At 43.2% G+C, this 23,133-nt stretch overlaps 1 protein-coding gene across 1 annotated transcript; it reads right to left on the reverse strand.

The window, feature by feature from the left end:
- Positions 1 to 12,327: 12,327 nt before the first annotated feature.
- On the reverse strand, positions 12,328 to 22,173 carry slc50a1 (solute carrier family 50 member 1). The gene is made up of 6 exons (XM_079752027.1): positions 21,967 to 22,173; positions 21,653 to 21,730; positions 17,043 to 17,166; positions 16,498 to 16,659; positions 13,925 to 14,044; positions 12,328 to 13,718 (listed from the first exon to the last, which is right to left on the reverse strand). Exons 1-6 carry the CDS (start codon positions 22,032 to 22,034, stop codon positions 13,611 to 13,613), a joined length of 660 nt encoding a protein of 219 aa, XP_079608153.1. The 5' UTR covers positions 22,035 to 22,173; the 3' UTR covers positions 12,328 to 13,610.
- Between the last annotated feature and the right edge of the window lie 960 nt (positions 22,174 to 23,133).

The raw sequence follows: 23,133 nt of genomic DNA on the forward strand, positions 1-23,133 counted from the left end.
GTGGTCACCCGGTCTAAGTCCAAAGTTCGGAGTCTTCCCACTGTTGATGTTGAGGACAGGGTTGAGGCCTGCAGTTGACTTGGCAGACTCAGTTTTCGCTAAATGGTGTAGGGTCGACCAGCTGCCGTTAAGTCACCACACCTTGGTGGTAGAGCAGAGCAAGGATCCCACTCTGAGCTCCCTCAGGGAGGCTGCGGTCACTCTTGAGGAGATTGGTACTATGGCTGAGGGATTCTATCTTAGGGATGAAGTACTCATGAGAAAGTGGAGTCCCCCGGAGCGCCCTGCCACTGACGAGTGGCAGGGTTATCGGGGAGATGTGTTACGTTTGGCCCATGAGACTCCATTGGCGGGCCATCTTGGCATTCGTAAGACCCAAGCTAAGGTCATGAGACACTTCTATCGGCCTAAGCTCCATCAAGATGTGGTCATGTTGTGTCGCTCCTGTCAGGTCGTAGGTAAACCTAACCAGAAAGTCCCTGTAGCTCCGCTGAGCCTTGTGCCTGTGGTTGAGGAGCCCTTTTCTAGGGTAGTCATTGACTGTGTTGGCCCCCTACCTAAAACTAAGAAGGGTAATGAGTTTCTGTTGACTGTGATGGATACAACTACCCACTTCCCTGAGGCGATTCCTTTGAGGAACATAAAGGCTAGGACTGTCATAGAAGTGCTAATTGGTTTCTTTTCACGGTTCGGGTTGCCAAAGCAAGTTCAGCATGACCGGGGATCTAATTTTGTGTCTGGAGATTTCCAGGAGGTCATGTGTGAGCTGGGTATCTCACAAGCAGTTTCACCTGCTTATCATCCCCAGTCCAAGGGTGTTCTTGAACGGGCTCATCAGACATTGAAGACCATGCTAAAGACCTACAGCATACAGTTTCCGAGGGATTGGGATGTAGCCCTTCCGTTCATACTTTTTGCAATGAGGGTGTGATGGCCGCAAGGCCTTGCCTATGATTTTCCCTTCGCCCAATTAGGACTGGTGTGCCTGTTTCCCAATTAGGACTGACGAAGAGGGGCGGCGTGGCCTATATGGGGCGCCCTGTTCCTCCAAGCCAGCCCCTTTCCTTTTTGGCACCTTCACCTGCTTGCCACACTGCAAATGTTGTTTTGTCTCTTTTCGTTATTGGTTATCAGATAAACCTTGATTATTGTTAAAATGGAATCACGCCTCCGTCCTCCCTCATTGTCTGGTTACCCTAGGCCATGACAATGTGGGGGCTCGTCAAACTATAATCATGCTCCGCGTTTTTGGTGATTTGTTTGGTTCCATTTTGTGAATGAATGGACATATCACATGAGTAACTCCAGTGATTGTTTACGTTGGTTATGTAGTAAATGAGCCGAGAGCGTTACTTTTTTAGGGGGGCGAGAGGTGTGCGATATTGGTTATTATAAGGGATTTTTTGTAACATAAAATGTAATTTTCGGGCGCGGTAGGTCTGATCATGAGTGGTCTGCGATAACTGTTCAATATCCTACCAACTTTCTAGCATTGGGATGTGTTTTCGGATACATCGTTTATTTTGTTTGCATGTGGCTGTTGGCGCTCGTGTGACAAGATTATAATTCTGGAGCAACGTTTTCCCTAGTTAGAATGCTCCGGCGTTTAAGCCTAGGTTCCAGCGACTGCGTCTGGGCTGGGCCGCCGTGGAAGGAAGGCTGAATCGACCTAGTTGGGATGGCTGGAACTCCAGCGGTATTGGTGGGCAGATTCTTCTTGCTAATCCCCGGCTCTCGGACGCAGTCAGAAAATAGGTACGATTAGTCGGGGGGTAAATGTTTAGGGGGAGCTCTGTGTTGTCTTGTTACATGGGTAGGATTGCGCGTTGCGGGTTCCCGTTTGATCTATTTTAAGAAGAGTGGATCGATCTTGCCATCTGCCACAGCCATGGCTGAGATTGATCATTTCGTGGCAACTCCCACAGTGGATGCTTTCGAGGTATTTACCAAGGAACAGCTTGTGTTACTTGCGGGACATAATGAGGTGTCATTGTCTAGCTCTGCAAAGAGAACTAAAGGGATAATGCAAACGATTATTAGAGACGCGTCAGTTGAGGAGCTTGAACGCGAAAAACTGGCGCTTGAGCACAAGCGCTTGAACCCTCCTCAATTAAAGAATTGAGGAGGGTAAGTTGACTCCTATTACGCTTGTTAATGCTGGCAATATGGATGTTACGGGGAACATAAGACTTCTACCCATATTTGAAGAATCGAACGTAGATACCTTTTTTACTTTATTTGAGCGTGTGGCTGATCTGCACGATTGGCCTGATTCGACACGCTGTTTACTGCTTCAGTGTGTTTTGAGTGGCCGTGCGGCCGAAGCTTATGCAGCACCCGGTGTGCCCGAGAGTCTTCTTATTCGTGCGTGAAAAAAGCATTGTTAAAAACCTACAAACTCGTGCCAGAAGCATACCGTCAAACGATTTGTGGAATGCGCTTCCCCATAAGTCTGACGTTTTCGTCAGACTAATGGGGTGTTCGTAGACAAATTGTCTATTCAGTTGGATCGCTGGTGTTCGTCATCGGAAGTGGAGTCGTATGACGAGTTACGCACCAAAAAACCTAGTTTTGTGGACCAACGCATAGTCGTCCGCTAAAACTGCTGCTTCAGACAGCGTAGCCACATGGTGTTCCGTTATATACATCGCCATCTCCTCGGGGAGAAAATTCTTGAATTGCTCAACCAAAAAGAGACTGCGTCCTATGCTGGCACTGTTGCCTGGTTTGCCTGATTCAATCCCGCGAGAACAGCTGATCGATGCACAACGACTTTGTTACAGCCTCTATGCACTAGAGTGAAGGACAGCGATACCGTACATGGTTATTTGGTTAGAGAGGATGTCCTAATGCGCAGATGTCCAGCACGCAGCGGACTTCCAGGAGTATATGGCTGGCAGGTGGTAGTGCCATCGTCACTGGGCAAAATAGTGTTGGAAACGGCCCATGATGATGCGGGTCATATGGGAGTTATAAAGGCATATGACCGAATCCTGCGCTACTGTTATTGGCCTCGAGTAAAACGAAACATCTCTTCTCACGTGAAAACCAAGTCACGTCTGTCAATTAACTGGTAAGCCAAACCAGGGGATTAAGCCCGTCCCTCTTCGGCTGATAACTCCTACACCTAAACCTTTTGATCATCTTGTGATTGACTGTGTCGGACCACTGCCTCGCTCGAAATCAGGTTGTATTTATCTGCTGACAGTGATGTGTCCAACAACCCGTTACCCTGCAGCATATGCTCTGCGTTCAATCAAGGTCAAGCCAGTTGTTAAAGCGCTGTCCCAATTCATTTCCATATTCGGACTGCCTACAGTGATACAGTCAGATCGTGGTACGAATTTCACATCCAAAACGTTCTCTCAAATATTGTGCTTGTTAAAGATCGGACACAATAAGGCGTCGGCTCGGCACCCCCAGAGTCAAGGTGTCTTGGAACGTTTCCATCAAACGTACAAGTCAATGCTGAGAGCCTATTGTGTACAACTAGACAGCGATTGGGAGGACGTTCTCCCCTGGCTGCTGCTGGCGGTTAGGGAGGTGACTAAGGCAAGCACCGAGTTTAATGAACTTGTGTTTGGCCACACAGTGTGTGGGCCAGTAGCATCACTATTGGATAGTGCAAGCAGCTAGCCACCGCAGTCTTTGACAGATTACGTTAATGGATTCAGGCGACGATTATATGCCCTTGGGGGATTTGCAATGTTGAAACTGCAAAAAGCGCAAGTGAAAATTAAGCAAGGTATGACATGAAAGCTTTATGTCGCTCTTTCAAACCTGGAGACCAGGTGATGGTCATTCTACCTGTCATACACTCTCCATTTCAGGCTAAATTTGCAGGGCCATACAAAGTGATTAGACAAGAGAAAAATGAAAATTATGTTGGCCACACCTGATAAGAAAAGACGGCACAGCTGTGTCATGCAAACCTGCTGAAGCCCTACTTTAACCGAGACGGTGAGGAAGTGGAGTTGCAGTCTGTGTGGCCTGATTTGAACGCTGTTCACAGTCTGGTGGTGGAAGCACCGGATGAGGACGGTGCAAACTGCGTTCAGACTTGTATCGCAACTTCCATCCCCTCCATGCTAGTGTTGGCAGCGCTGGAAGAGGTGGACGCCTGTGAGCCTGACGATGCAGCATTGTTGGGAAAACTCAACAATACTGAATCTTTGGCTAATTTACCGTTGCTGTTGGGCCATTTGACTCCTGATCAAGCATCTGAGTTAGGTGCACTGATTAAGGAGTTTCCGTGTCTTTTTTCCGACACACCCACTCAGACTAATCTTATTAGTCACGATATTGACGTTGGGGAGGCCATCCCAATTCGGCAACACTTCTATAGAGTCTGTGGGGAGAGACAGCAAATCTTAGAGGGTGAAGTGAATTATTTAATGAAGAATGATTTGGCAGGAAAGTCATATTCTAGCTGGACAAGTCCTTGTTTGCTAGGTAAAAATGCAAATAGAACGCATCGGTTCTGCACGACTATAGGAAATTGAATAATGTCACAAAACCCGATTCATTCCTCCTCCCTAGAATGGAGGACTGTGTGGACCCAGTGGGGTCAGCTAAATTTGTCACTAAATTGGACTTATTGAAAGGATATTGGCAAGTTCCGTTGACCGATCGGGCACGAGAGCTATCCACCTTTGTTACTTCTAGTGGGTTGTATGAGTACAAGGTTATGCCGAACACTTATGATCAGGTAGTGGCAAATTTGGACGGTTGTGCAGTCTATTTGGACGATTTTTGGCGGTATATAGCGACACCTGGTGTTCACATTTGGAACGACTTCATCACTTCTTCACTCGACTTGCACACGCCAACCTCACCGTCAACCTGGCAAAGTGTGAGTTTGCCAGGGCGACAGTGACATACCTGGGTAAAGTGGTTGGTCAGGGCTTTGTGCGCCCAGTGCGCACAAAGGTCCTGGCCATAGACGGTTACCCACCACCCACCACTAAGTGAGAGCTAATGAGATTTCTCGGAATGATCGGATACTATCGCAGTTTTTGCGAGAACTTTTCTTCAGTCGTTGTGCCTTTGACAACTTTGTTAAGAAAGAACAAGCCTTTCATTTGGACGTCCACTTGTCAAGCGGCGTTTGAGAGAGCGAAAGATCTTCTCTAATCTGCGCCCCTTCTGTTGGCGCCAAAAATTAATAAGCCATTCAAGTTGCACGTAGATGCGAGCAATGTGGGAGCTGGAGCCGTCTTGCTTCAAGATGATGAGGATTCCGTTGAGCGTCCCATATGCTATTACTCGAGAAAATACAATTTGTATCAGCTGAATTACTCAACCATAGAAAAGGAAGCATTGGCATTAATTGGTGCTTTGCAAAATGTTGAAGTTGAACATTGGGGGTAGCCCAACGTCCATCGTCATCTATAGTGATCACAACCCGTTAACTTTCCCTCACTCGCTTCAAAACCCGAACCAGAGATTGATGCGCTGAAGTATTTTCATCCAGCCATACAATCTGCACATTAAACATATCAGGGGCAAAGAGAACGTGATTGCGGACATGCTGTCATGCGCTCCTGCCATTTAGTGTGTCTAACATGCAATTGTAGTCATTTCTATGATTCTCCCGTTTTGTATTGTCCTTAATTATTCCAGGTGCCGGAATATGGGGGTCAGTATTAGACCAGGAGCTGTTGGTCAGGTTGTAATATATGGATATTGACTGTAGAAACCGAAAGCGAAAGCGATTTAGGCCTAACTGTAATTATGTTATTGGTGATGGGTTTCAGTTTGTGGATGGGTAAATAACCTATTACGTGTCATTTCGATGATATTTGATATCATAGATATCCGGGGTACTGTATTTTGAAAGAAAAAGGGTTACTCTTATTCTCTTTTAAAGAATAAATGGAACTGTATTGAGTAACCACATGTGTGGGTTATTGTTGATGTATTGTTGACTGTTTGATGTAGAATATTTGTATTTCTAAAAAAAGTTGGTTAATGAGTTTGATTTAAGAGCAGTAGGTGGTAGAATTGTTGAATTGTTGCATAAAAGAAATCCGGTGGATTTCTTTAATGGGGGGAGATGTGATGGCCGCAAGGCCTTGCCTATGATTTTCCTATCTCCCAATTAGGACTGGTGTGCCTGTTTCAAGGCACACCAGCAACAAACACAAACAAGGTGGAGTCGCCTTGTTTGTGGCCTATATGGGGCGCCCTGTTCCTCCAAGCCAGCCCCTTTCCTTTTTGGCACCTTCACCTGCTTGCTGCGCTGCAACTGTTGTTTTGTCTCTTTTCGTTATTGTTTATCAAATAAACCTTGATTATTGTTAAAGTGGAATCACGCCTCCGTCCTCCTTCATTGTCTGGTTACCCTAGGCCATGACAGAGGGATTCATTGAATGAGTCTACGGGTTTCACTCCATTTGAACTCGTAATTGGCCATGAGGTTAGGGGTCCCCTGAAGTTGTTTAGAGAGCAGTTGCTTCAAAACAAGCCTGGTGCATCTATGTTGCAGCAGGTGTCAGGGAAAAACAACATCCTGGCAGATGCACTGTCCCGTATGCCGGTCGGGGAGCCGACCTGATCACACTAGAACAGGTTATTTGTGGTTAGCTTGTACTAAAGTATAAACGTGCTTTGGGGAGGAATGTTAGTTAAAAAAATAAATAAAAAATAGAAAAAGAGGAAGGGAAAAAATATATATACAGACATGGGTTTGCTGGTTCACAGTTATGTTTTTTCCCTTCTCTATGAGGGGAAGAGTGTTATGATAGGGTAGCATGGGCTTAGGGTTAGGGTCAGTACTGACTTCACACAGAGGGGGCGGTGTTGAGGGGCTCATCACAGGTAAGTAGCAACAGCTGAGTGGACAGGTGGCGGGGAGTTTAAGACTGAGGTGAGAGTCGGGAGAGGGAGAATAACCCGAGGGACTCACGCTGCTCGGACATTCCATGAAGGGAACACTTTTGGGTTAGATATATATACATGGTGAATTAAAGACTGGATTAGGCGCGGGCTGGTCAGCGGGACTGAAGGTTCATTCAACCGGGACGAGGAGCCGGTGCGGAGTGTGAGAGACGGATCTGTGTTGAGTACCTCGCACCTAACCCCCTAGATAGGTTAGATTGCACTAGCCCAGGCAAAGATTAGGAACACTACTCAAGTTCAGCACATCACGTAGGGATAGACTTAGGTTACTGGCTGTCTACGGTCAGCATCGTAACAACATGTCTCTAAGTGTAAATATATATGTCTAATATGTTTAAATCTTTATGTCTCCAAGTGTAAATGTATATGTCTATATGTGTACATCGACGTGTCTATATGTGCTGTATATAGTGTGTATGTGTGACTGTGTGTGTGTTCTATGTTCTGCAGGAGCTGGAGGAAGAGTTGCTAGATGGGTGTATGGCGCAGCTGACCTGGCTGGGATCCATTCAGTATCCCTGGGACGAGCCAGAGGAATAAAGAGGAAGATCGAATGGAGAAGGAACCTTCTAAGCCAATAAAAAGCAGTTTCCGTTTCATTACAAGCAAGGTTAAACACTTGCAGATCTATGCAGAAGAACACATTACCTCAACTCCTCAAGCTCTTTACAATTGAACTACTTGTGCACATAACTTATTCCATATTACTTTGCTTATGAAAGTAAACTACATGTTATCCAGATGTAAGGGACTTTAAACTGTCATGATATATGTGAAGTATATAGTGTAGCTTATGAGGTGTGATGAGTTACTTAAATACTTAATATTAACATTGAACTAAATATACTGCATTAGTTATTTTTCTGGAGGGCAGTAGATTAGATCTTGTATTATAAAAGTCCTCTCCTCCCCCCCTACACATGCCCATGAGATGTTGTGAACTTTGAAATGTGCACACGGAGCAGGGCCATGCTGTGGAAATGTTTGCTAATGCAGGCACAGAAGCCTTGTCCCACCAACAGCTGTGTCTCCTCGCCCCTCTCTGGTCCCTGTGCTCATCACACTCGGATGGCAGAAACACACGCGCGCACGCACACACACACACACATGCACGGAGGCACACACACACACACACACAGACAAATGAACATGAGCGTGCACATACAGGCATACATGCACGCACATACACACACACATTGCACATGCAATAGCACACATACACACTCACACACACACACACATGCTGCCCTCATAACTTGTGAGACCGAGCAACTCTGCAGGTTCCAACAGTTAACGCTCTCTTTTTTTATACGTTTTCCTTCTTAATCTTTCAAACTCCATCTCTGTCTAGCTGTCAGACTCAATAGATCAGCTGGCAGACAAGTCTTTTAGTTCCTATTCCGAACAGCATTTAAGGCAATCCCATTGGCCGTCACAGTCACATGATCCTAATCTACTTTCTCTGGTTGTCATTCAAATCCCACACACAAACGCACACACCCATGCACCCACAAGCACACGCACAAGAAACACCTTAGCTGATGTAACTGTCACACGCACACATTGTGGATAGATGCCCAAGAACGGAGGCAGGTCCTAACATGGCCGCCACCCCCAGGCCATGAGTGTCCCCAGACAGGAAAAACATTAGAGATCCATCACTGTTTTTCTGTTGCTCTAAACCCCACCACCTGTGGCTTTGCCCCTTTTGTTATTCCTGGCAGGGCTCCCACCAGTGTTATTTAAGGGTCTTAAACCCCAGGCGATGTACATATAATAGAGTTGATTTAAACAGATCAGATATCAAACAAGTTAACAGTCCCAACAACAACATTGTGGAACATTTGCTGCCTTCCCAAAGTGTCTACTCTACAGGGACGACGTCAAAGGTTGGCTAGAGGTTAAGACTCACCAGGTTTTCAATATTATTCATCTTTCTAAGTGATATGTTGTGCTGGTCATAACACAGGAGCGAGATACCTGAGATGTGGTTTACAGGAGAGAGGCAAGGTGTTTTTGGAGTGCAGGCTCCTCTCTCTGACAGCTTAATGACTGGCTGTCTCTTCCACTTGTCACTCCACCAGCTGCTCCCATTATTAAGGGCAGCAGGAGATGGAAGGGATGAGGAGGGCGAAGGCGTTATACTGAGACAGGATAGATCTATGAGAACATACAAGCCCTCCAGGAGACACAGGTTGCTGGACCGGCCTGCTGCGTCTACATTTGGTGCTTAATGCTCAGCACACGGCATATTAATAGGTCAAGAAAAACCTCTGTGAGCTATTTCAAAATTAAACCACTGGCTGAGTGCTGCATTTGTGAAATTGTGTGTGTGTGTTTATGTTTGTGTGTGTGTCTGTGTGTGTGTTTGTGGGGGGGGGGGGGTGTATATGTGTGAGCATAATTATGTCTGTGCATGTGTTTTCTGAGAATGTGTGTGCACGTTTGTGTAGTTGTGTGTGTATATGTGTGTTTGTGTGTGTTTGTATGTGTGTGTGTGTGTGTGTGTGTGTAGGGGTACTGAAGTAGAGCAAAACCAGGCCTGGTAGGTCCCCCTCCTAAGGCTCATAGTAAGGTTGGGCCAGGAGAGGTGGAGGAACTGGTATTCCTGGGTGAGCTAGTTCAGCTTTGAATAGGCCGACAATTGTGTGCTGCTCTTTGCAAATTGTTGTCCATAAATATCTTTTGCCCTAACTGCACTACTATTGAGAAAAACATGTAAACACACGAGGCCATGAGGAGGAGGACGTGGCGGATGATCTTTCTTTATGAGCTGTTGGTGTGTGGACACATCTCCCGACCTTCAGTCCCTCTGCTTTTAGGATCCTCCACAAAACATCGGACAAATTCTCTGAATCAAACTTCATTCCACGTTCGTTTAATTTAAGTTTATTCAAATTTAAATTTACATTTAAACATATTTGATTGGCATTTTAGGAATCATCCCAAAATAGTACAGTAGTATAGTGTTTTTGTAGTTTCTCAATGGTTGTTGTGACTTGATGCCATTATGTATTTTAGTGTCATCCTGTTTGAAATCAAATACTATTTTCCGTCCTTATTAATGTACAATAAGGTTTTGAGATTTTATACAATCTAATCTATTCTGTTTTAACATGTGTGACTTTTAACTGCTTAATGGAAAGATTCCCATCACACAGTATAGAAAAATTATCCCCAAGAAACAAAGCATCTGAATCTATTTCGAAGGTTGGATCTTCATGATGTTACATTTTTCCTAGAAAAGGGAAACCGGTTTGGACGTGTGTTTTGTCACAGGTTGCTACTGTCTCTGCATCTAAATTAAACTGTGTCGCTTTGGGAAAAACACACGTATATCTTACAGATATCTCAATGAAAGCTTTAAGGTCCTGGGCACGGCTATCATTCAATTGGAATGATTTGTGGTCACATAGGGGAAGGTTCTCCAATATACATAAAGGACCTGGAGGGAAATCAAATAAATTATTTCTAATCATGAAGCGAGATGTGAGGCCTGTGCAGTACAGAGGACAGGATTAGAGAGGCACGGGACAAGGGAGACAAAGCGTCTATTTTATGGTTAACAGGAACACATGTGTGTATGTTTGTGAGTGTGTGTAAGTATGAGTTCATGTGTCTTAGAGTGTGTGTTTGTGTGTGTTATCATGTGAGTGTGCATGTAAGTGTGTGCGCGTGTGTGTGTGAGTGTAGTATGTGTTCACATGTGAGTGTGAGTGTAAGTGTGTGTGTGTTCACATGTGAGTGTGCATGTAAATATGTGTGTGTGTGTGCTTGTGTGTAGTATGTGTGTGCATGTTTGTGTGTGTGTGTGTGTTGTTCACATTTGAGTGTGCATGTGAGTGTGTGTGTGTGTGTGTAAAGTGCTAGTGTGTGTCACATGGGGGAGGGACTGTCAGAAACACAGAGAAGCACATTCTTTCTCCCCAATGGTCTCTTCAAAACAGCAGCTGGGACAGGTGTGCTTTTACTGACGATAGAAAGTATATTTACTGCTGACTCCTTCGCTGCGTGCTGTGTGTGTGTGTGTGTGTGTGTGTGTTTGTGTGTGTATGTCTGTGTGTGAGTGTATGTGTGCGTGTGTTAATGCTGAGTTTGCACAGTGTTTAACATCAGAACAGGCTATTTGAGAAAACTTTGAAATTATTGTTATTACCGAGGAAACAAAGGCCGTATATCATTTGATTTGGCCATGGTTGCCACGGTTTCAGGGACAGCTTCAGTAGGCATCATGTGCAAGCTGCCATCTTTGGAGAAGGCATGCTTAAGGATTCCTTATCATGAAGGATTATAACAACAAAGCCCCAAACACATTGAATGTGTCTGCGTGTCTTCAAATGCGCTGTGTACACTAATGTTGTGTGTATGAGTCTGAGAGAGTATGTGTGTGTGTTTGTCCATCCGAGTTAGAATTTGTGTGTGTACATTAGCTTGGTGTGTGTGTGTGTGTGTGTGTGTGTGTGTTGTAAGGGGACAGTCCGTGGTCCGGGAAACAGAGGGATCCTGTTTGTGCACTCCAGTCCATTGTTCAGCTGGTACCCCCCTCCTACCCCCCCCCCCCCCCCCCCCCCCCCCCCCACAACATTGTGACACCAGCCATGAATGTCTCCGTACAAAATGCCTTCGCAGAAGAAAAACAAATATCGTAAAAGTTTGGCTTTCTTCCAAAGACAGCCACACACACACACATTGTGATGTTGCTGTTATTCCACACCCAGTTCACAACACCATCTCTCCATGACCTTTAACACACGCATGCGCATGCACATACACACACTCACACAGATGCACACACGCTACGCTCACGAACACACACACTCCACTCACACAGGCGTACACACGCCACACGCATACACACCCACGTGGCTGACTCCATACAAAGTGGTTCCATAGACTCTTTTAATGTCTATTAATCCCTCTGATCTCCCCTACAGCTCGTTGGGTCCATTATTCTATTTACTGAATTAAAAAAGCATAATTATCCTTTCTTCCTGTTTACCTGTCAGGACCAACCTGTTCCCGCCTCGCTCCCTCGTCTGCACGCCATCACTGAATGGATCGGGGCTTTCACTGGAACAGTTTCTCTCTAATTGTGCTGGTAGTCTGTACATGTAGCAAGAGAGAAGAGATTAGGTGACTAACTCAGACACACCTGTGGCCCACCATCCCTGTGGACCACAGCTCCACAGCCCACGCTTTATTATGCTGTGTGTGGGGCCATCCTGTCCAATTCTTTTAAAGTCTTTATTTTATTCCTTCCTTTCATCCTTCCTGTATACTCCCCGTCCCCATTCTCTTTCTCTCCCTTAATACCTTTTTACACTAACAACTCACACAACCATGGACGCACACAGATATGCAAGGACACACACAGTAGCTTTGTTTTAAAGAAAACACACACTGTATACACCAATTAACATGCACACATACATTTACATACCCTCTGCATATTTTAATACTATCACACACACACACATGTACATTTTTTATACCACTTCATCACAGCACTGGTTTGCCTGTCACAACACTTTAGAGATTAGAAGGACACTGTGTGTACACACACACACACACACACTGAGAACCCCTGATATGGGCTTTCCCACCACTGCCCCAGTGTACTCATTCTCTCTCACACACACACACACAAAAGCTCTCTCGTCCCATATTGCCCTTGTAGTTTTAGCCTGGATTCCTCTCACCCTCTTCTTTCCACACATTCCAATGTCAACTCATTACTACATGCAAAAAAAACACCACCATCCACTAATAGATCATTTAAATAGTAAAATGCAGTTGTTTCTTTTATTGCCAAATCTAGCGGTTTTGTTCCTGTTAAAGCTGAAACACAAACACATGAATTGTTTATATTAATTATAAAAACACAACCAGCTACCAGCAAACCAGTCCTTAAGCAAGACAAAATCAATAAAGAAGTATGGTTCATTTTTTCAGAGCAGTTATGTAAAAATAACATCCACAATGTGTGTATGTAGAAAAAGCCACATCCATTTATAAACTGATATAATTTATGTAACATCTTTTTGCCTCAGAAATGATTTATCTATATACTGAATGTATACATGGCAGGTCTGAATAGACACCTCCAATACTCTCTCTGAGCGAGTGTCATGATCTAGTGCTCTTGTCAAAACACAGGATACGAGGATGTACAGAAAGCTTTGTCTTTTGGCACTACAAGGCATTGGGGAGAAATGGGCTGGCAGAGATCAGATGGCAGAGCAGTAAACAGGATGTGCAACGATCCCTGGTGACTTAAGACATAACAGAAGACACTGAGGAGGCCACTGCAGAAAGGAGACACAATGGTCTCTCATCTGTAGATCAACTCAGTATGTCAAGTGTATGCACATATGTCCCTTCATTGTATATGAATGCCTCAAGTTGACTTACAATTCAAAATGGGGTTATGGGTCGCATGCATTACCATATACATTGAATTGAATCCCAATTTCATGGATGCATACCGCATCTCTCTGCTGAGGTAGAACAACACAATCCAACAAGAGAGGGTCTAACAACACAACACATTGTGTTACACCCTTATCCACCCAGAGGCATCAGCCGGTTAGAAATTGTGGCACAGGATGATTCTCATCAAACAACAGTGTGCTCACAGAGCATAACCCGTCGCTCATGATAGGGGTCCGCTTGTTGAGGCCATTTCCATCGAGCATGAGAGAGACACCTTTTCACTGTTTGAGGGGCTTGTAGCCTGAAGACGACTCGGCGACAGAGGAGAACCTCCAGAACAGGAACAGCCGGATGAGGCTGGTGAAGATGCCCGGTGTGTTTGGGACCTAGGACACACACACACACACACACACACACACACACACACACACACACACACACACACACACACACACACACACACACACACACACACACACACACACACATACGCACACGCACACGCACACACACACACACACACGTTAAAGCAAGGTAAAATCCCACGGTGTGTCTTTGCCATGTGCATGCATTAGGTGGTGCTCTCTCCCACCATGATGTAGTTGTCGTGGAGCTGCAGGCCGTACAGCACCCAGGAGGTGGAGGTGAAGAAGGTGGCCACGGTCAGAGGGAAGGACAGACACTCAAGGTTGCGGCTGCGCACTATCCCCACCTGGCAGCAGGGAGGAGATGGAGACGGTACAGGAAGGAAGAAGGCAACAAAGAAAGACAGAAGAAAAAGTCAGTAAACAAACAAACAAACAAACATTGAACACAACATATACAGTAAATAAATGTGTTACAAGGCCGGTATTTTGCTTTGTCAGGATCTATGCTCTCAGACAGAATCCATCCATCTTCCATGTGCTTTGGGTAAGCAAAGTGTCAACATAAGATACATGAACCCTATAGTGAGAACCCAAAATGTACAAAATATAACCACAGGGATTGGCTAACAATACACACGCGCACACACCCACACAAGACAGACAACAACAGGAAGACACCGATGGGGGGAAAGAAAGGGAGGAAATGAACATGGGGGGTCATTCCAGAGAGTCAGGCAGATGGAGAGCGGGAGGACGAGGAGAGGACAAACAGGAAGGTAGATGGAGCCATGAGATGACACAGAGGGAGACAAATCAGAGAATGGATGTTGCCATTTGTTTCTACACTGCTGACAGGCTCCTTTGGGCAGTTACCAGGGTTTGCTAGACACACATTAATGCTGCTGTGTGTCGGTACTAGGAAAGAAGAGAAACAGGACTCAATCAGCAGATGGGTTTGGGTATGATTGTAACTCTCCTGAGGTGGTGGTTGCTCCCACAGCCTGCAGCCATCATTATTGTTTTACAGTAAGCATGCTGGGCTTCATGTTAACTGATTGGGCAACGCGTACCTCTGAAGGTCTTCCCCACAGGGAGGCGCTTCCTGCTTTGTATTCTGATCCTCTGGCACTTTAGATTTGAGAAAGGCTTTGCTAAATGTTCACCTCTGATCACTGAGAGTCTGCATACAATACTCACCACTAAGAAATGTTACATTTCACAATCACAGTAGTTCTTCGCCAACGTTTCCAGGAAGTAATGAGAGCATTGCACAGTCCTGCCGCGAACCCACTCCAAAATGGATTACTAGCCGGTCCCCTGAACATATCCACCTCTAAATCTCACCTTAGAAATAGATAGTACCGAGACATATTAGTACCTAGCCTCAATCCCAGATTCTGAGAAGAAATTCTACAACATTTGGGGACCCTTTTTGAAATACTTTAATAACAACCAAGTGGCATAACGGGGTAACTTTACCCTTGACACGAAAACTTCACCAAACGTCATGTAAATAGCAAAGCCCAAAATTTCATCTTTACCATTTATACATATTGTGCCTAAGTATTTATACATATTGTGCCTAGGTTTTAATATAATTATTAAAACCTAGTTTTAATAATCAGAGGCTGGGACGGGTGGGAGGGGAGGGACGGGTGGGAGGAGAGGGTTGCATTTGTCATTTGAACTGCCACTGTTACTTTACTGTTGTACAACCCACATCAATGTGATATATCTACTCAACCCCGGGAACGTTTGTTGAAATAAGAAAAACTCAATAAAAATATTTTGAAAAGAACTAGATAGCACCATCTGTTCAGTGTATCATAGAGACTGACTGCCCTTCCAGCCGGTCTAGTGTCCCTGGGAACAGGAGAAGAGACCCAACATGTGGAAGAGATACTGTCCTTCCTCATGCCTCCAGGGCCTCACTAGGAGGGGTCTATTGTCATCCGGGCTCAACGGACAGTAAATCAGGACGATAAGCATAAGACATCTGGAACATTAAAAAGAGTCCAAAGATTTGACGAATGGAAGGTAATTTGTACTAAACTCTCATTCTTTTGAAAGATACCGTCTGAAAATCACAATAAGATAGGAGTTTAGGAAACATTCACACAATTGCTAATTCACAATTACCAACAAATGACAGAGCCCTTATCAGATGATCGTATCCAGAGCAACTCACACTGAATCAGATACAAATCATGAAGGAGCAGGTAGGGTCAGTCATCAGGAAAATATAATCTAAAGTGTGCCTACAGGTAGGTTGTGGACTTGGGGGAATCGAACCATAGCACGTTTCAGGTCTGGGAACACACTAGCCAGTACACTATCCCTACAAGTAGACTGCAGACGTGGGGGAAGAGAACTCCCAACATTTCAGCAGGGACTAGGAGTCAACACCACACCCAGGCCCCTCCAGTATCCTACAGCGACCATAGGTTATAGAGTGCTGCATATTTCATGGAGTAGGGGTGGGCTAGATGGCCCAAATCATCTATCACAACATAGGTAGCTTCATATTATGATAACAATATATCACAATATAGTAATTTGCATGGAAATTCAATCAATAAATTGTTGAGATCAAATGATCATATGCCAAGACCTATTTTACCATAAACCTATGATTTACATACTTGAAATACGACAGGTACTCCATCATATTTGATCACTTTCCTCAAACATGTTTGTTTGATATTTGACATCAAATATTGCGATGTAGCTGTTCAGAAACTGATTAGCGACATAGTAAACCACACTATGGCCGTAGGGAGGCTCCCAGGCTCCTTACCAGGTCGATGAGGGGCGAGGCATACATGCACACAGTGACCACGCTGCAAGTGAGGCCGAGCTGGGCTAGCTGGTCCTCTCCCGGGGACAGCAGCATGCAGAAGTACAGCCAGCCTGCGGCCAGCACCCCTGCCGCCACTGAACTCTGACCCATCACGCGGCGCTGATAGAACAACACACACACACACACACACACACACACACACACACACACACACACACACACACACACACACACAGACACAAAGCACCGTTGACAGGAGGTAGGACATGTTGCTCCACGCTTACCTGCAGATCTGCTTTAGGGTATTATTTGAGTAAGCAAATCTTGTTTGTTCCTTCTCGGTTAGGGTTAATTGGCATACCTAGCCGTGTTTTCGTATATATATATAAATTAACGAAGATGTAACTAAGAGTACATTTGTAATACTAGTATGTTTGCGACCCAAACCCTGATTAGCGGTTGAAGATTAGGGATGAGTGAGTTTGTAATACTGAGTGTGTGTTTTGTGATTTGCAGTGAGTTCAGCTGTGGTGAAGACAAACCTTTTCTTTGGTGTAGTGGCAGTAGGAGATGATGTACAGGACCTGGAGGCAGGCTCCGATGACGTTCACCAGGATTACCGTCCCGTCGTTCTTCAACATTCCATAATATAACCATCCCAGATTACTATGGACGCAAGAACAACACACACTAGAGTTATTTCAACTAGAAAATGCATTTCCTGCAGAAAATGCGGTCAGTGCTGTAGTACAAAGTGAGGTTGAAAATATTCTTTAATAAAGCCACATAGATTAAGACATAAAGAAACGTTAAATGGCTTAAATCAAGTGAAGGGATATGAACAAAAGTTCAAAAGTCTAAATGGAGTAAACAATGTAAACATGCACACCATTTAAGAAAAAGTAAATGGTTGGAAACAAAAAAAGTGACAGCTGAATGAAAAGCGCAAAGCATTGCTAAAAATGCAGAAATGTAAAAGGTCAAATGTATTGCCCTGAACTGCTGGTGTGTGTGTGTGTGTGTGTGTGTGTGTGTGTGTGTGTGTGTGTGTGTGTGTGTGTGTGTGTGTGTGTGTGTGTGTGTGTGTGTGTGTGTGTGTGTGTGTGTGTGTGTGTGTGCGTGCGTGCGTGCGTTTAAGAGAATAGCGAGCCGGTGTGTGATTAACAGTAGCCCAATGGAGCGGGAAAAAAAACCCAATCTGGCAACACTGCCTGAATGTCCTCCAAAAGTAGCCCAATCAGCGGGAAAAAACGCCCAATCTGGCAACACTGCTGAACGTCCTCACGCTCCAGCGTCAACATTAATCAATGAGACCAACTGAAAACGAAGCCGGTATGAAACTAAAACTGTTCTTCTGAATAAAGTTTAAATTATATCGAAATTCTGTTTGGATATTATTGAAGATACAAGTGTGTGGGTTTGTTTAATGGTTTGAACGATGTTAAACAGTTGAAATTTGACCAAGTTATGATGTCTTAAGTAATTTAAGTGTCAGAATGGGCAGACGGCTTTAATGGGACCAACTGTAGAATATGACGGTTTGAAACTAAAACTGTGATTCTGAATAAAGTTTAAATAAATCGAAATTCCGTTTAGATATTATTGAAGATACAAGTGTGTAGCTTTGTTAAATGGTTTGAACGAAGGTAAACGGCTCTGCCGTCCTCCCATTGACTCCCACGTTACAAAAAAGATAATATTTTACAAGTAGAATATCTTAAAAAGAATAAAATATTTACAGAATCTGAAAAGAAGCGCGCGATTCCAAGCAATTCTGAATATTTTAAAATTTGAATGGAGTCTCTAGGTGAAAGATTGAGGAAGGAGATAGGTCCCAAAGTTTGTAGAAAATAATAAAGAAAGAAAGAAAGAAAGAAAGAAAGAAAGAAAGAAAGAAAGAAAGAAAGAAAGAAAGAAAGAACTAAAAATTGATTTCCTGCAGAAAACGTGTGTGAATGCTGACGGCTGAATGAAAAGTGCAAAGCATTGCTGAAAATGAAGAAATGTAAAATTAATAGAATATGAAAGTAGAAGTAGTAGTAGCTGAAGTATAAGTAGTAGTAGCTGAAGTAGTAGTAGTAGCTGAAGAAGTAGTAGTAGCTAAAGTAGTAGTAGTAGTAGCTGAAAAATAGTAGTAGCTGAAGTAGTAGGTAGTAGCTGAAGAAGTAGGTAGTAGCTGAAGAAGTAGTAGTAGCTGAAGAAGTAGTAGTAGCTGAAGTAGTAGTAGTAGCTGAAGTAGTAGTTAGTAGCTGAAGTAGTAGTTAGTAGCTGAAGTAGTAGTTAGTAGCTGAAGTAGTAGTAGTAGTAGTAGCAGCTGAAGTATAAATAGAAGAAGCTGAAGTAGAAGTAGTAGCTGAAGTAGTAGTAGTAGTAGTAGTAGCTGAAGTAGTAGTAGCTGAAGTAGTAGTAGTAGCTGAAGTAGTAGTAGAAGCTGGAGTAGTAGTAGTAGTAGTAGCTGAAGTATTTGTAGTAGCTGAAGAAGTAGTAGTAGCTGAAGTAGTAGTAGTAGCTGAAGAAGTAGTAGTAGCTGAAGAAGTAGTAGAAACTGAAGTAATAGTAGTAGCTGAAGTAGTAGTAGTAGCTGAAGTAGTAGTAGAAGCTGGAGTAGTAGTAGAAGTAGCTGAAGTATTAGTCAGATATTATTGAAGAGGTAAGTGTGTAGATTTGTTAAATGGTTTGAACAAAGGTAAACGGTTGAAAATCGATTTAGTTACGTCTTAAACAGTTGAAGTTTCAGAGGAAATGGGCTTGAAAAAAAAAAGTAAAAAAAAGTAGAACAAGCTGAATTTCTGCTAGCTGTTTCTGTAGCTGAAAGTATGGCGGAGGAGTTGAAGACCAAAAAACAGGCAGGAGAAGAATAAGAGAACTAGAAATTACATTTCCTGCAGAAAAAGCGTGTGAATGCTGACGGCTGAATGAAAAGCGCAAAGCATTGCTGAAAATGAAGAAATGTAAAATTAACAGAATATGAAAGTATAAGTAGTAGAAGCTGAAGTAGTAGTAGCTGAAGTAGTAGTAGTAGCTGAAGAAGTAGTAGTAGCTGAAGTAGTAGTAGAAGCTGAAGTAGTAGTAGTAGAAGCTGAAATATAGTAGTAGAAGCTGAAGAAGTATTATAAGCTGAAGTAGTAGGTAGTAGCTGAAGTATAAGTAATAGTAGCTGAAGTACTAGTAGTAGCTGAAGAAGTTTTAGTAGCTGAAGTAGTAGTAGTAGTAGTAGCTGAAGTAGTAGTAGTAGTAGTAGCTGAAGTAGTAGTAGTAGTAGCTGAAGTAGTAGTAGTAGCTGAAATAGTAGTAGAAGCTGAAGTAGCTGAAGTAGTAGGTAGTAGCTGAAATAGTAGGTAGTAGCTGAAGTAGTAGGTAGTAGTAGCTGAAGTAGTAGTAGCTGAAGTAGTAGTAGAAGCTGAAGTAGTAGTAGTAGAAGCTGAAATATAGTAGTAGTAGCTGAATAAGTATTATAAGCTGAAGTAGTAGGTAGTAGCTGAAGAAGTAGTAGTAGCTGAAGTAGTAGTAGCTGAAGTAGTAGTAGTAATAGCTGAAGTATAAGTAGTAGTAGCTGAATAGGTTTTAGTAGCTGAAGTAGTAGTAGTAGCTGAAGAAGTTTTAGTAGCTGAAGTAGTAGTATAAGCTGAAGTAGTAGTAGTAGTAGATGAAATAGTAGGTAGTAGCTGAAGTAGTAGGTAGTAGCTGAAGTAGTAGGTAGTAGCTGAAGTAGTAGGTGGTAGTAGCTGAAGTAGTAATAGCTGAAGTAGTAGGTAGTAGCTGAAGTAGTAGTAATTGTAGTAGTTGCATTGGTAGGAGTAGTAGTAATGGTAGTAGTAGTGGTGGTAGGAGTAGTAGTAGTAGTAGTAATAGAAGGCAGTAGAAATGTTGAATAGCTTTAATCAAGTGAGATATTTGATTTCAAAATGTTAAAATCAAATTGGAATAAAGCTGTGTGTGTGTGTGTTTTAAGAGAATGGCGGAGCCATTGCGTGTGTGTCTCTTATTAAGAGAATGGGGGAGCTAATGCGTGTGTGTGTGTGTCAACGGAAATCAATGACAGCAACTGAAAACTATGGCGGTTTGAAACTAAACCTGTGATTCTGAAAAAAGTATAAATGCTATCGAAATTCTGTTTGGATAGTACAGCTGAAGCTGAACGTTGAAGAATCATTACACTGAATCTAGGAAATTGGCTGCACCTTTTGAGTGTAGAATGAAGTCTGTAGAATGAAGTATGAATGATTTGAAGGGTTTTGAAGTCCTACTGCTAATTTCTGCTGATGCTGAAAAGCTACGCTACACTGCTGAAGCTGAAGGTTGAATCATTACACTGATCTGCTGAACATTTTGAAGGTAGAATAAAATCTGTAGAATGAAGTATGAATGAGTGGAATAGAGTTCCAAACGTTGCGTGCGTGCGTGCGCATGCACGCAACGTATAAAAGCTATCGGATAAAAGCTAGTATAAAAGCTATCGGAATTTTAGATATTGTTTTAAATATTATTGAAGATACAAGTTTGTAGGTTTGTTCAATGGTTTTAACGAAGGTAAACGGTTGAAAAATGACTTGGTCACGATGTGTTGAATTGTCAGAGGTTGACCAGACGGCTTTAATAGGACCAACTGAAGAATATGACGGTTTGAAACTAAAACTGTGAATCTGAAAAAAGTATAAATTATATCGAAATTCTGTTTAGATATTATTGAAGATACAATTGTGTAGATTTGTTTAATTGTTTGAATGATGGTAAACGGTTGAAATTTGACCAAGTTATGATGTCTTAAGTTGTTGAAGTGTTGAAGAGGATGAAGCATGAATAAGCGTTTTTTGAAATTTCCAATGTGAATGAATGGGGGAATCTTGGGTTAATAACTTGAATATCTCGGGAATTATGAATAATATGTATACAGAAAATCTAAATAGCATAATGGTACTAACGGAGCTGAACGTTTTAATGTTTGATTGATGTTTCTACGTTGAAGTATGTTGAAGGATTCGCTTTATGAAATAGTGGCGGAATAATAAAAATAAATATGTAGCATTTCTAAGATGTGAATGCTTACAGCATTCACACCAATAAAACTTATGAAGAACAATAGTTGAGCGCTGCATGCAGCACTCACCTAATTATGTTGAGCGGAACCACGACGAGTCCAGATCTTACTCACTTGAGGCAGGTCATGAGGAATGGGAGGAATTGGATGTTGTCCGAACTTTTGGTGGACATCATCTTCTTCAGGTCCGTTCTGGTGTAAACAAAACCAAAAACAAGGTTTTGTTTACAACAACACACACACGCACGCACACACACACACACACACACACACACACACACACACACACACACACACACACACACACACACACACACACACACACACACACACACACACACAGACAACATGCAAGAAACGTAAAAAACGGAGTTTTACTGATAAAATTACATTTTAAAGTTTTAATGCCATCCTACAACTTAACTCACAGTCCTGTGGAGAACATCCCGACTGTGAAAACGATGCACGCCCATGACAGAAGTACCAGAAAATCCATATAACTGGACTGGAAAAGCTAGTTGGTGGTCTACCTACTAAATTATTTTAGTAAAATGCTTCGATGTGTTAATAAGTATGATCACGAAAGGTAAACTGAATAAAACAAACACACGATCTACGCTATTACGGCAACTGTACTTCCGTATATGTAACCAGTTTCAACGGATCCTGTTCTCTGATTCGGTACACAGGAAAGGGGGCGCGGCTAATCTGCTCCAATTGGCTGCCAAAATGTGCGCAACATACTGTAAAAGGTTAACACACGTGGCTCTCTTCTGCAGGGGTATCAAATGTAACAGACTCAGGGCCACACATGTATGGTGAATATAATGGAAGTGGGTTTAGCAAAATAGACTGAGTTGTGGCTTCATCTAGGGACATTTGTTGCAATCTGCTGCATAGATGATATTGTAACATTGCATGTAGTGTAGTGCAAATAATTAATTAGCCTATGAGGATTTGAGCAAAACAAAGTGGCAATTCGATTTTTCTCGCTTATTTTTATATAGAAGAACGGAAAAGGTCTCTATAAGAATATCTTTTTTTAATATAGAGATCCACCATCAAATATGATGACCTTCTCTTTACACGCAAACAAATCCAACTATCCAACTAACCAACGATAACATCGTATAGGAGTTAAGGGTTGCCAAGGTAGCCTCGGACATGCACATGGAACCCAGAACATTCCGGCTGGGAATCGAACACCCTATTTGATACATTATCCGGCACATAGGATCATATTTGAATGTCTCTGTGATGTTCGCTGTGCATGTGTTTGCCTGTTTTTACAGCAGAGAGTGACATTTGGCAGAAGCAATTCATCTCCCGAGTCGGTCGTGGCGGGGGTCGAGTAGGAAAGTTTGTAAGCAACCAGCACCTTTTCATTCCAGCAGCCGTGTGGATTGACAGGCAGCTGGGCTAAAACGATTGTGGGGAGGTTGATAGAAGGAACATGTATTCAAGCAAAACTTTTGCTTGAATTGGAATAAAAAAGGCGCCAGTACTCTAAATCAGAAACTGCACGGCACGCGCGCTTGTGGCTCTTGTGGGTACCATGTGTTTTTGCCTGGTTTACCTAGATAAACCCTATACTA

Source organism: Pollachius pollachius (genome assembly GCF_949987615.1).
Source record: "Pollachius pollachius genome assembly, chromosome: 1".
Classification (NCBI taxonomy): Eukaryota; Metazoa; Chordata; class Actinopteri; order Gadiformes; family Gadidae; genus Pollachius; species Pollachius pollachius.